The sequence below is a fragment of the Ornithodoros turicata genome, chromosome 8 (genome assembly GCF_037126465.1).
Source record: "Ornithodoros turicata isolate Travis chromosome 8, ASM3712646v1, whole genome shotgun sequence".
Lineage (NCBI taxonomy): Eukaryota > Metazoa > Arthropoda > Arachnida > Ixodida > Argasidae > Ornithodoros > Ornithodoros turicata.
In genome coordinates, this window is record NC_088208.1 from 31,031,885 (window position 1) to 31,045,689 (window position 13,805).

At 45.2% G+C, this 13,805-nt stretch overlaps 2 protein-coding genes across 2 annotated transcripts; both read left to right on the forward strand.

Moving 5' to 3' along the window:
* Positions 1-962: 962 nt before the first annotated feature.
* LOC135366957 (uncharacterized) lies at positions 963-6,519 on the forward strand. Its single transcript, XM_064599978.1, has 7 exons — positions 963-1,858; positions 2,722-2,953; positions 3,015-3,088; positions 3,687-3,892; positions 4,063-4,152; positions 4,891-5,026; positions 6,267-6,519. The coding sequence occupies exons 1-7, from the start codon at positions 1,615-1,617 to the stop codon at positions 6,440-6,442; spliced, it is 1,158 nt and encodes a 385-aa protein (XP_064456048.1). The 5' UTR covers positions 963-1,614; the 3' UTR covers positions 6,443-6,519.
* Positions 6,520-10,173: 3,654 nt separating this feature from the next.
* Positions 10,174-12,470, forward strand: LOC135366959 (large ribosomal subunit protein uL2). The gene is made up of 6 exons (XM_064599980.1): positions 10,174-10,280; positions 10,643-10,780; positions 10,865-11,017; positions 11,219-11,542; positions 12,210-12,296; positions 12,357-12,470. The coding sequence occupies exons 2-6, from the start codon at positions 10,643-10,645 to the stop codon at positions 12,429-12,431; spliced, it is 777 nt and encodes a 258-aa protein (XP_064456050.1). The 5' UTR covers positions 10,174-10,280; the 3' UTR covers positions 12,432-12,470.
* Positions 12,471-13,805: the final 1,335 nt, after the last annotated feature.

Here is a 13,805-nt window from a genome sequence, read left to right on the forward strand (position 1 = left end):
CCATCACCTTTCCCTTCCCGAGAAACATGCCGCCTAATCAGGCAGGCAGACCTCTCGGGTTCCTCTCAACGACACTCCTCCTCCTCCTCCTCAGCACGACGAGACCTCACTGAGGAGTCACTGTATACTTCAGAGTATGGAACACGGAACATTAAGCAGGCTATTATTTCAACTTGCGTGTTCAGCACGTGCATTTTGGCTGCATACACTGTGTTAAAATTTCATGCTTCCCTATTCCAGACCACAAAACGACGAAATAACTTTGATATTGTAAAATAAACGTGTAAAATTGCATGGTCAGTACTCTACAATGGAGTGACTCCACACCATCATGGAGGTAAGAAGTAAGAAACTAACCACAATGCCATGCGCGGGTCACAACTCCCCATAGTATAGCTAAATTCACACAACACTGGGCACACGACCAATGAGAGTGCAGCGGTTGCTTCCTCAATCCTCCAATCAGAAGTCTTTCCGTCCGGCTCGCAGCCCGACCGGTTCTGGCTGTGGCTGACTTCTGCTTTCCATACTGGCCTGTACGCCTGTACCGGCTACCCCTCACCTCTAAGTCTACTAGCTTTCATGCACGTCGTAAAGTTATTCCGTGATTCCCAAACATCTGCGAAAAGTGTCGTAATGAACAAATTTATTTATACTGACACAATCGGCAGGTTGACACATATACATGCACTGAGCGTACTGAGTCCATTGCGTAGCGCTTCCTAGCACACTGGAACAAAGTTCCAACTTGCAAAATACGCATATCGACACAGCTTATTCCCAGCAACGAACAACTGTCACATACTTGCGCACAATCGCTTGATCATCATGTCCTTGCCTGCTACACGTCAAACACAAAATGCTGCTTCATGAATCGTATTTTCTTGTCACCGCTATGCAGATCTGACGGCGCTCGAACATGTTCATCGAGCCACACGATCAAAGGCGTCCGACCAATAGAGAGGCACGGATTGCTCCGTGCGCAGTAACCAGTAACACGCATTTTGATACAGAGTAGAGAGTAGAGTAGAAATAGAAGTAGCTGCGTTTTGGAGCTTGGTGACGCCCGAGTTTGGGGTCTGCTGCTCCATTTCTTTTAGTTGGGGAGTACGTTCCTCTTCTTCGCTTGTATGTCGGCTGGGGAAAGGGGGTTAGCTGGATTAGGTAGCTTGTTGATTATTACATTTATAGATCGCAGGAGGATCATCCTTTGCACTTTGGATCTATCTGCTGATTGTCAACATGCGGAGTTTCTTCTTCAGTGGACCTGTCCTAATATTTCTGCACGATTTGCGTTTCTTTGAGGAAGTCACACAGCACACTGAGTGCAATTTTTCGATCTGAGCTTGTATTCCAATTGCCCATTATCTTGGCAAAGGTGAGAGGCGTGTGACTAAGCTTTCTTAGTTCCTTGCCTAATTGTTCACGTTCTTTGGAGAACTTCTTGCACTGAGTGACGACACGGTGGGTGGTATCGGGAAGCATACACGTTGAGCAGTCAGGAGAGTCTGCTTTGCCCTGCTTGAAGAGGACTGAGTTGGTTGGCATTTTGATACAGATTTTGCGAGAGCTGTGGGGGGCTGCTTAGGGCGTGCCCTTAGTTTTTTTACTTCCATGCTGCTGATACGCATGACTCTCGTCGTCCTCACTATATGGCTATGTCTTTGCCTATATGAAGCAGGAGCTTATAAAAAGGGCTTTGCAAAAGAAGCCTGCAAGACATTGTGTCCAATTGTTAACTGCACCGATAACGGTCTTGCCGCGAGAGAAGTGGAACTCAAGAGGTCCGATCGGGGTTTCCCGCTATCAGAAAGTTTTGAGTTTGATAAAAAAATTCGTCGAACCAAGCCTTTCCGAGGTGAGTTGCACAGTACTTATCCAGCGCGCTGCACGACCTGCAGACCACCATATTTTGTGAGTGTCCTGAAAATTTTAGAATTTTGTGCGTGAGGTATACGCCCAACAGTAGCAGCGTACACATTAAGGCTTCCAAGCCTTTTAGGTCGCTGGTGACTATAGGAGGAAATGAAAGGACGATTATGCAAATGGTCCATGTCACTTCCCCCCTGGTGGTGGTTACCTGTATTTAGTGACTCTAGTGGTGGTGGTGGTCACTTCTCCATTTTACAGTCATTGTAATCAATCCTAACAGGTTTATGCGAAAGCTTCTTCCTTCTTGCGAAGTGTCATCTGTCTGCAGGGTATATTTTTGTTCCAAAGACATTGTTATGATGACACGTGTGTATTATGCGTATTCCAATGCCAAAGATGCACAAAAAATAGTGTTTGCCATTTCTTACAATACATAACAGAGCACTGCATATACATGTTACAGTAATGGTGGTGGCAATGGTGATGGGACTGCTTGCCGTAGTGGGGAACGCTCAGGCGGGCAATGACAACTGCATGCAAACACTACCAAATAATAAGCAAGCAGAAAACACATCCAAGGTGCCTGCCCATACGAGACCGATACGAAATTTGCATATTTTTGGTACGGAGAGCTAGGGCCCTTGGTGATTACATCTGTATCTTACGGCAAGGGAATGAAATTGTCATCACTGTACCCGCCTGCATTTCTACACAGTGGTTACGTTTTGCCACAGATACCCATTGATGATTGATATACGGCCGTTATATTGGTACCACTTTGGTGCACATGATGGTAGTCTTTCGGAGTGTGACCGTGACACAATAATATGGATTTACCCGTTTATGCAGTGACGGTGAATATTAAAAATGGAGTGGATGTCAATGCTCTGATGCTGGTGTTTCGGGAAGGTATAGAAGGCAAACCGCTCGGATACTTTAAGAACTTCTCCGATAACCTGGTGCCAGTTCAGTGCGACGGTGGCCCGCCGAATGCTGTCACTAACAAGGACTTTTCTCCCAAATCGTCTTTCTGGTTCGAGTGGATGCCCACGGACATCTCCGATATAAATATAGCTCTAAGGTTGTACACAGTGGACTTCCTTCTTGGAAGATGAACATACTAAAAGCTCCATCTTTTACAGGGGCACATTTGTGGTGAACGATGAGTACTGGTATAACATTGAAGTCAAAAGCAATTTTCTGGTGGACACATTTCGTGAGTTATTTTGACATTTAGAATGATTGTGATGGTTTTCTTCTGTGATCTGCTGGATAGTTACTTGGAGCACACCAACACAGCACATCACATCGAAGAATATTTTCCCTGTTTCTCGCTGACACACCAGGAGATACTGTCATAAACGATGAAAGATGAAAGTCACTGAAAAGGTTAGCCAGCTGTAGGGATCGAACCCACATCTCCTGGATTACCGGTACAGGGCTCTACCAATTGAGCTAAGCTAACAAATCTAACCTCTAAGCTAACCTCTTATACCGTCATATTCTGGCACTGCCCTTAGGGTTCTCTCAAGCATAGTATGCTTCAGGGAGCCTTCCCAACAGCACGGAACAGATGCTTGCTACGTGTGCCTGAAGCGCTGAGAATGCTCTAAAAATCCTTCAAGGTGGAGCGGGAATACGACGGTTCGCTGCAAGTGGCAACTAAAGTTAGAGTAGCTGTAGTTACTTGGAAAGTTACTGGTTACACTTGTAACTAGCTGCTTCCAGCAACTTTCAACTGCAACTGGATCCCTGTTTTAGTAACCACAGGCAATGCGTGTGTGTGTGCAATGATTTGATCGTTTACATTCCAGCTCCTTCCATGTCAGAATGCGGTCGTACAAAGAGCTGTGTGACATTGTCACGTACTGCAGCCAAGTGTGACAAGGCAAGCCGTTGTGATATCACACTAAAGTACGGCCTCTCCCCTGATAACCGAACGCTTGAGGTTGTACTAGGGGGCGTGGCACCTCAGACTGGACAGTATGTTGCTGTTGGATTCACAGATGACCGCGACACAGTGAGCCCATATTTACAACCTCAACATTGAACATTTGCCTTGGAAAAGTGTCCCTCAGGAAGTGTATGAAGTGCATAGTTTTTGCAGTGTGACCTTTTGTTTTCTCTTTACCATAGGCTCTCTCGTTACTATATGGAACATCCATAGAAGCTTTCTTTACCACTTTTCAGATGAAAGATATAAGGATCTTTTCCTGTAGGCGTACCGAGGACCGGGCCGCAGTGGAAATCGAAGATGATTCACTCCAGGAATCTGAAGGGGTATGTGTTATATAAGCCATGAAAGTGGCTCACATGATTGTCACTATTACACACACAGCGCTCCTTAGCTGAAAACCCAAAGCCCAGAGTCACAAAAGCCATCCAAATCAGGGTTGCAGAATGAGGTCTCCCACTCCGTTTCGAGGAATGGAGATTTGCAATAATTCCTTTCAGTTCCTCAGAATGGTATGGTCAGTTCCCACTCCTGGAACGGCTTGGCAACCCAATTCCATTCCGTTAATTCCCTCAATAAAAGAAAAGGACCGGTAACCATACTGGCAAGGTGACACAGGCTCAAATTCCGGCAACGGCTGTGCTGTCTGAGGTTTTCTCCGGGTTTTCTAGCAGACTTTCCAGATTGATGTTGGCACAGTTCCCCGTGAAGTCAGCCCAAAACGCATAGTAACCCCCCCCACCCCGTCGCCCATTCTCTCCTGCTGTCCTCTCTCCATCTGTCCACATCTGTACTCTGCTCGTAGCCACAGTTGCTTCGCGGCACTAACATAAACAAAAAATTGTTTCCTTCGTGACTTGTTGACGCCTCCCAAGCAGAGTTTTCACCACTCGCCCTATAAGTAATTGCATGAATAAAAAATAAAAATAATCGGATCTCGGGATGCCCTTTGAGGCAGTTTTCTATGAAGGTCCTTTGTGGGTCTTCACAGTATCCAGCACATAGAACTATGGTTAATGTTTGTAGTGTAAAGAGTCATTAAAGGTGCTTTCCAACAAATACAGGTTATAGAAGAAGTAGATACTGAGCAAGATGGTGAACGCGTGTGGTGCAGCTTCAAGACGCCTGTAAAAGTGGGAGACTACAACTTAATAGCACCTCGTTACCAAGTATATCTGCATGGCACTGCTGATACTACAAGTAAGTACTGTAATTATGTAAGAACTGCACTGTAAACAGGGAAGGATAATGGACAGATATTTTCGTTACCGTTTTCATTTTCGTTACTGCTATATTTTAGTTTCCGTTATCCGTTTCTGATACCGGCCTTGCGATTTCATTTCCGTTATGTTTCCGTTACTGTTTTCGGTAATGGAACGGCCGTTACAGAGCTGCGGGAGGACAGCCCGTCCGGCTCTATTAGCACCCTGGTTTGCCCAAGTGCTGCTTGAGTGTCGCACGTACACACTACACAAGTAATTTTGCGTCGTTGGGATGCGCACATCTTGCGAGCCTAAATAATGTAGGAGCATGTCTTTCGTCACTCGGAGTCCAGCAACCCAAGACGGGCGTAACCTTCATACAATGTCGCATTCATAAGCGGACGTTCTTAGTAGTAAATAATACTGCCATGGCCACGGTGTTCTAAATAAGTCAAAGTTCTAAATAAGTAACTAAAAATAGTTCTCATCTTCTTGCTATGGTGGAGTATAGCCATGTGTTGAAGTCATGGAGTTACGAGGACTCGGACGAGGTAAGTGACGGATGCACCCTCGAGATCCATTAATGTGCATTCTTTCCATGCTTTCATGTACTATGTAGAGCATTACCCTGCAGGGTACAGCTTACAGGGTAGAGCATTACCCTGTAATGCTCTACTATGTAGAGCATTACACAGAATGGAGTCATCAAAATACGAAAACAAAAATGGAAAGTCACGCAAATTCCATCGCACAGCAGGAATAGCCGTCACCTGAATTCAATACCGGACGATAATTTTCATTTCCGTTTCTGTTTCCGGTAATGGAGGACCGTGGTACGCGTTTCTGTTTCCGTTACTGTAAACATCTCCAATTTCGATAATACATAATCGTTTCTGTTTTCGTTACCATTACCGTTACCCTTTCCTGACTGTAAGTATGTGGTAATTGGTTAGATGCCAAGCTGCTGACAGTGAGTATACTGACTTCCTTGCTTCCACGGTAGTCTGCATCGCAAAACAGAGTGGTTTCTTTGTTGTCATTGCTTTCTGTCATTTGCAGACGACGCATTCACGCACATTCTCACTGGATGCAAAAACAACACAATTCGCTATCCTATATTACGTTACTCCAAATTGAAAGTATTTTGCTAGCTGTGTCCATCGTTTTCACTCAATATGTGTGTAATTACTACATATATAGTCTTTTGTTGCAAGTTGATCATGACCTTTTACTTTCAGCCGGGCGAATCAAGATTGGACCCAAGTTCACAACCTCAAAGAAGAAAATAGAAATTGGTGTTCCATTTGAAAGCAATCTGACTAGTGGTGCTCTATCATTTGCCCATTGGCCGTTCTGCAATATTGCTTCCATGCTTACGTTACAGCTCTGTTACTGGCTCCTGCACACAGAGTAAGGGTCGACTCACACGATGCAACTTTAGTTGCGCGCAACCAGGTTGCGCCACCAAGTTGCACCGTGTGAACGCAAAGCTCTGGTTGCGCAACTCGAGTTGCAGGAGTTGCAGAGCCGATCGCTTCACGAGCGATTTCTCCTGCAACTCTAGCTGCAACCTGTCAATCACACGGCTCCGCCTTGCAAGCGCGACCAATCAGGAAGACTTCCATGTGTCAGGGTCGATTCACACGATGCAACTTTTTGCTGCAACTCGGTTTCCGCTATAGTTGCACGCAACCGAAGTTGCACCAAAACGGTCCCTTTCAAACGGTCCCTTTCGAGCAACTCGGAATGCCGTAGTTGTCACCGAGCTCGCCAGATGGCGCGAAAAACATCATTGTCATCATTTTCGTCCAATCGCATTGCGACTTCTGCTCGTTACGAGTTCAATCCGTTGCGAGTTTGATAATTTTGCATAATTTCCACTGGTTAGTGATAATTTCATCGTCTCGCGTACTGCCGCTGCAATAACTGACACATGGAACTCTTCCTGATTGGTCGCGCTTGCAAGGCGGAGCCGTGTGATTGACAGGTTGCAGCTAGAGTTGCAGGAGAAATCGCTCGTGAAGCGATCGGCTCTGCAACTCCTGCAACTCGAGTTGCGCAACCAGAGCTTCGCGTTCACACGGTGCAACTTGGTGGCGCGACTAAAGTTGCATCGTGTGAATCGACCCTAAGAAGTAAGGGTCGATTCACACGATGCAACTTTTTGCTGCAACTCGGTTTCCGCTATAGTTGCACGCAACCGAAGTTGCACCAAAAAGGTTCCTTTCATACGGCGAGCAACTCGGAATACCGTAGTTGTCACCGAGCTCGCCAGATGGCGCGAAAAACATCGTTGTCATCATTTTCGTCCAATCGCACTGCGACTTCTGCTCGTTACGAGTTCAATCCGTTGCGAGTTTGATAATTTTGCATAATTTCCACTGGTTAGTGATAATTTCATCGTCTCGCGTACTGCCGCTGCAATAACTGACACATGGAAGTCTTCCTGATTGGTTGCGCTTGCAAGGCGGAGCCGTGTGATTGACAGGTTGCAGCTAGAGTTGCAGGAGAAATCGCTCGTGAAGCGATCGGCTCTGCAACTCCTGCAACTCGAGTTGCACAACCAAAGCTTCGCGTTCACACGGTGCAACTTGGTGGCGCAACCTGGTTGCGCGCAACTAAAGTTGCATCGTGTGAATCGACCCTAACAGTCGTCAATGTCATTAGGTTCATGTTAGCTTTTGCTTGCTTGCTTTAGGTTACACATATTACACAAAGTAGGTGATACAATTCCAGTGTCCCTTGTGGATCTGGATGCTCTGTCCTGAGAACAGCAGAACGACAACTTGCAGAGAGGGTGTTTCTCTTTAACTTCGTGAGAGAAGCTGTGAAATAAGTGCAACTGCTATTTTTCCAGATACATCAAAATGCGTAATATGCAAGGTCAATATTGTGTTGTGTTTGTCCCTTGGTATGTTCCAGCCTCCGAAGAATTACTTTCCGTCAATATTTGAATGTCTCGAATTAACTGAATAAGGCTTTGCTAAAGTTTTCAGTAGTTATGTACATGTATGTCTGTCCCGATTTTTATAATCTGCCTCCCATTTTGTGCATATTTGCTGTGTTCTATAAAACGTCTATGCTTTCACCACGGCCCTACTGGACTCACCTCTGCACCCGTTATACTACACAGAGGGACAGCAAAGTCTGTTGTCAGAGAACTCAGAAATTTCAAAGTGCATGGTAGAAGGAGAAGATGCACAAAAGGAAAAGTGGTTTGCCTTTTCTCCAGTGCTGCAGTCAGCCACTGTCACATATTAGACTGAGTGTGCGTGGACAAATTGGATTAATATTAGGGTGAAGTTCAATACCCTGCCACCATTGTGGGAAATACGTACGATGATGTATACAGTCACGTATATACCTAGTGATAAACAGAGCTCGGATATGAACACCCTTTGTGTATAAGGTCTGAAATGCATATGAACTGTCAAAAACACGCGGCATCCAAGTTGAGTCTTAAGTCCGTTGTAGCGTTAAAAACGCGTTAAACGCTTTATAACTTGTAGCAAATTCAGCTGGTCGTTTTCATGCAGCGCAGTGTAGTATAGCAGTGTGTGATCAGCCTGGAAACAAACGAAGAGAAGGAACAATGAAATGCGATACACATTGGATTGAAGCTGACGTCTGACGTGCACGTCTGAGCCCAATGAAACTTTTTCAGCATGAAAACGACCAGCCGAATTAGCTATTATATACTAGGCAAATGGATTCCTAGGATATGTCAAATGGCTGCAAGCTGTGCAACTAGTGTGTGTATCTAGTCACTTTTTTACTACACTTTGCGCAAGTATTGTGGCTAGAAATGCGTAACATTTGATGAAGCATCACGCTTTTGTGGTACTCTTGCAACAAAAGCTGCTTGATGTATTGCTTGGATGCAGTAGTTGTAATTAGTCTTGATGAGCAATATATGGGCTGATCTCTTTTACGCACTAAATATTTTTTTACTCGTACACAAACAAGACATCGCAAATGCATATGTGTAAAATTTGCAACGTCTAGCCCATGAACACAAACTTCGCCAAATGCTGAATGCATTCCATATCAGTGCTGTCAAAAGCCTGCAGCTTTTTATTCAGCCAGCCATGCTGGCTGGACATACTCGTCTATATGTGGAAATAAAGAAACAAAAAACATTTTGCTTGTTTTCTGTTTCAAAGTTTTGCGGCTGTCAAGGGTTACACGCTATGTTGGTGAAGGGGATACCTGTGGAGAAGCCATGCATGGAATATAAAAGCTTCCGCCTGGGGCAGAATAAACGTAAAGTAGCCCCTGCGCCCACCTCTTGTGAATGTGCTCTGAGCGGCTGCCTCTGCCACTCGCGTGAGGCTCGCAATCTGGAGCAGAGCACTGCAGAACCTCTTCTTGACAGCTCCTCAAATGTTGTACCCAGGGCAAGGACTGCTGATGCACTCCGAATAGGTGCAAATCTGCTATTGAGTTCCATCCATGTGCATGTGCAAGCCAAAAAACTTCATATCACTTGTTCTACTTTTGTAACATATTTTATTTGAACAAATGTTGGGTAGCAATGGGTCAGAGAAGGTCAATTTGAAGAAATGATAGTAGAGCGAGTGGCAAACCAAACCACTAAATAGGATACACAACACATTCGTAGAAGCAGTGATTTAAATCCCCCGCCTCAATCGTGTGGCGACACTCTGAAACTTCTTTACCTGTGCACCCCCTATGTGTGTGTGGGGGTTCTTGTTGGGGACATTTTCTACCGGGACGATTTTTCCGCATCCCGGGGACTTTACATGGGCAAGGACGATTTCCCCTCGTTTTCCTTCCCCAAATGCACTACCAAAATTACCATTTCGCGGGGGGTGGGGGGTTGAATACCCCGCTCCCTCCTATTAATCGCTGAAATGAGTGATTTTCGCTTCGGTTTTCCCCAAACAAGATTTCTGCGGTGTAGCTGTTCAAATGACGGCGAAAGCTACACAGGCATCCGCTGCTTGCCCGAAACTGGTAGCCCTGGCAGCCCTGGTAGCTGATACCACTGATACGGCGCGCGAAAGTCGTATGTCGTATTAGGGTTGTGCTATGTGAAGAACGTACAAAAATAATACAGAATTATAAAATTTTATAACGAAAAGTCAAATATGTTAATAAATTATTATACATTAAATCGCTAAATGTGTGCTAAGTAATACGACACTGTCGCTCAGTAAGTTGGCGGAAGTCTTCACGGCTGGCTTCTTCCTTTTTGAGTCCACTTCCAGAGAAGGAAGGGCTTATTAGAGGTAGGTCGTCGTAATTCTTTGTAATCTGTTCGTTTTATTAGTTATAAAAGTACACTGATGGTGTTATAAGCACGTTTAAGTGTCCATCGGGTGTCAGATATGTATATTTCTTTTGTACACACGCGTGCGTCGTTGATAAGTCGAATCGTGCCGGTGTCACAGGTCTGATAAAACGTACGGTAAACTATCGTTATTCAAAAAGACATCATCCATAATCTTTGCTCGACTTCCTTTCCCACCAACTGCTTACTTTTTTCATTCTAATTTTATGGAGTTGATCGTTCACTATTCACGTTGAACGCAATGTGTGCTGGGCTGTGGGCAACATGTCCACGTTAACTGACTACTGTTCTCCATTTTAGATGGGAAGGGTCATCCGTGCTCAAAGAAAAGGTGCGGGAAGCGTCTTCCGCGCCCACACTAAGCACAGGAAGGGTGCCCCCAAACTTCGTTCCATTGATTTTGCTGAACGTCATGGTTACATGAAGGGTATCATCAAGGTATGGTGCTCGCACGTTGTCGTCTTGTTGACCAGCAGGGGTTTTATCATCGTCTTAACACCGACACTTTTTATCCGTACATAGGAGATTATTCACGATCCTGGCAGAGGAGCCCCCCTTGCGCGAGTAGTATTTCGTGATCCGTACAGATACAAGCTACGCAAGGAACTGTTCCTGGCTGCAGAAGGCATGTACACTGGCCAGTTTGTCTACTGTGGCAAGAAGGCGCAGCTCCAGGTATGTTAGACAAAGTACAGATATAAGATATTACACAAGTTATCGGCTCCATGTACTACCTATTCGGAGGAAAGGAGATATTACTTGCGGTACACTTAATATGTACGTGTAGTACATTCGAGAACATTAATTACCTCCAAGATGGATGTGTTGGTGCAAAGAGTACAGAATAAACCTACATTGCATGCTTTGCACAACTAGGTTGGCAATGTGTTGCCCTTGAGTGCAATGCCCGAAGGTACAGTCATTTGCAACGTTGAAGAGAAGCCCGGAGACAGGGGCAGCCTCGCGCGTACTTCCGGCAACTACGCAACAGTGATCGCACACAACCCAGACTCTCGCAAGACACGTGTTAAGCTGCCATCGGGTGCCAAGAAAGTGCTGTCCTCGGCCAACAGGGCCATGGTGGGCATTGTGGCCGGAGGGGGCCGTGTTGAGAAGCCCATCCTCAAGGCCGGTCGTGCCTACCACAAGTACAAGGCAAAGCGAAACTGCTGGCCAAAGGTCCGAGGTGTGGCCATGAACGTGAGTATACCTTCGTGCAGACTCCTTTGGGCGAGGTTTGATTATCTAGTGACCGTTGGGGCACTGGGAAGAGCTTCAGAGTGTTGACAAGCTTTTCAATTCTTTGTTTGGCTTTGTATTACTTATGGAGTGCTAGTTTGCACTGCCAATCTTGCCATGCAGAAAAGTAATTAATAATGAATAGCCTTGGCTTCAAGTGTGTTTACCAACAGAATAATGGTAGTATTCTCTGAGACTTCTTTCTGGTGCTCTAGTGGAGGTGTCTCATCACTGACCTAAGCAATCTGAACTACATAGTGCCAACATGAAATGTATGAGGAGTGAATGCAAGCGAGGCATTAATTAGAACGCAGGTTCCACCCATTTTTGCATTTCCTAAAATGAATGTTGAGGGGAAGTATTTTGATGGGTGCATTTACTATCAAGCATCCGCAGAATTTTATTCCTTGCATCATACTATCATAATGTACAACACAGACTGCTAAGTCCAGTGCACTGCTGCAGTTGAGTTTGTGGAGGCCAGTGAGTTTTACATGATGACTTCTACGTCTTAGCAAATAATGCTGATGTTCTGGAGGCTGTTTCTGAGGACATAACCCCCATATTAGATATTTCTCACAATTTCGAATGTTGTAGTAACGTATGGTTGCTTCTCGCGTCGTTTCAGCCCGTCGAGCATCCTCACGGTGGTGGCAACCACCAGCACATTGGCAAGGCCTCTACTGTCAGGAGAGATGCCTCAGCTGGTCGCAAGGTGAGAATAAGATTTTGAATTTCAGCCTCCCACAGTGTTACTGACGTTGTCAATCTGTAGGTTGGTCTGATTGCTGCCAGGAGAACGGGTCGTATCCGTGGTGGAAAAGACCTCGCCAAGAACAAGGACGACTGAGCTGTAAAGTTTTCATTAAAATATGCCCCGCATGTGTAACTGGCAGCCTCACAATTTTGTGATCACTCAGAGTGATGCTCAGTGTAGGATGCTTTGCTTTTATCTAAAAAGATGCAGGCCCCCAGAAACATGTCCGCCTAGTCCACGGGTTTTCACGCAGTGTTCCACGATGCCTCCCAAGGGGTGCTGCCGCCAGTCATCCAGCATTGCGGTTTATGCGTAACAGTAACAATGTGCCTTGTCTTCATGCATTTGCCGCTGCTATGAGGAAGGTCCATACTGCAACTGCGAAATCGGTAGCAAGTTTGGGATTGATTATGAATAGAGCCTGAAGTTTTCTGGAAATATTTTTTTTCTAAATTCGGGGGGTAAAAATCAGGTAAATAAACGTGTGCACTAAAATCATGCGAATTCGGGTGAAAAAAAACTGCCGGTACGTTAAATTCGTGGAGAAATCGGGCTCAGTTACTCAAACTAACTGTAGTGGTTTGGTACAAACGGTGATGCAACTGCATTTGCTGCCAAAAAAGCAAGTTAATGCATTCCTACAGACATCCCAGTGAGGGGAATATTCCGGGTAAAATTCGCCCTATTCTTTCACCCTAAAGGGTGAACCTTCAATTCGGGGAAGAATCGGGTAAAACCCTAAAACTTCAGGCTCTAATTCTGAACTGTTGGGAGAAGACTGCTTTCCATTTCTTGCGCCTTGCGATTGGAAGAGAGATCTGTATAGAATAGCCAGCATTTTACAATAGGTGTAGCAGGCGTACACACAATGTTCTCGAGGTGTGTTTGCATTTAGACTGACCTCCTAAGTTTGACATTTCGCTCGGGAAGGCGGAGCTGTGTCGAATACCACACAGAGGAGGCTGTGACGCGACCTTCTATGAAGTCGTTCAAAGCATTCGTTGCCCAAAAAGAAGCAGAACGTGGATGCGTTAGATGCTTTGACGTTTTTAATTTCGCGGTCTCCATAACCAATAGTCATCTATTGTCATGTGTTGTTACACGCAGGTTTATACTTGATACAGCAAAGAACGTGTATGGTTTAATTTGGGTATGGATTCATCGAGGTTTTAGCAAATTGACCAGAATTAGGGAGAACACAGACACTTAAGCTTCAAACATTTTTTCACCTTAGTTGTTTGAATCTGTTTGTTGCATATTTATCGAATTTTGCTAATCTGGGTGGTGTATGTCTGGAAATAAGGTGCACACTGTTTTTGTATATGCTTTAGGGGGGTTCCATTAAAGGGGTTGGGACTCTTGGATGTGGTTTATTGAATCATGGACGCATTGTACTGCATGCCAGAATACGGTGGGGAAAAAAATTATCCTTCGGCGCGATGCACGTGGCAAGATATAAGCCCTCAA

Excerpts from the sequence above, each read along its gene's own strand:
- LOC135366957 (XM_064599978.1), top strand. The coding sequence starts at position 1,615 with ATGCTGCTGATACGCATGACTCTCGTCGTCCTCACTATATGGCTATGT. Across the intron at positions 3,089-3,686 it reads TTTTCTGGTGGACACATTTC|CTCCTTCCATGTCAGAATGC; the intron begins GTGAGTTATTTT and ends TTTACATTCCAG. Across the intron at positions 3,893-4,062 it reads TCACAGATGACCGCGACACA|ATGAAAGATATAAGGATCTT; the intron begins GTGAGCCCATAT and ends ACCACTTTTCAG.
- LOC135366959 (XM_064599980.1), top strand. The coding sequence starts at position 10,643 with ATGGGAAGGGTCATCCGTGCTCAAAGAAAAGGTGCGGGAAGCGTCTTC. Across the intron at positions 10,781-10,864 it reads ACATGAAGGGTATCATCAAG|GAGATTATTCACGATCCTGG; the intron begins GTATGGTGCTCG and ends ATCCGTACATAG. Across the intron at positions 11,018-11,218 it reads GCAAGAAGGCGCAGCTCCAG|GTTGGCAATGTGTTGCCCTT; the intron begins GTATGTTAGACA and ends TTGCACAACTAG.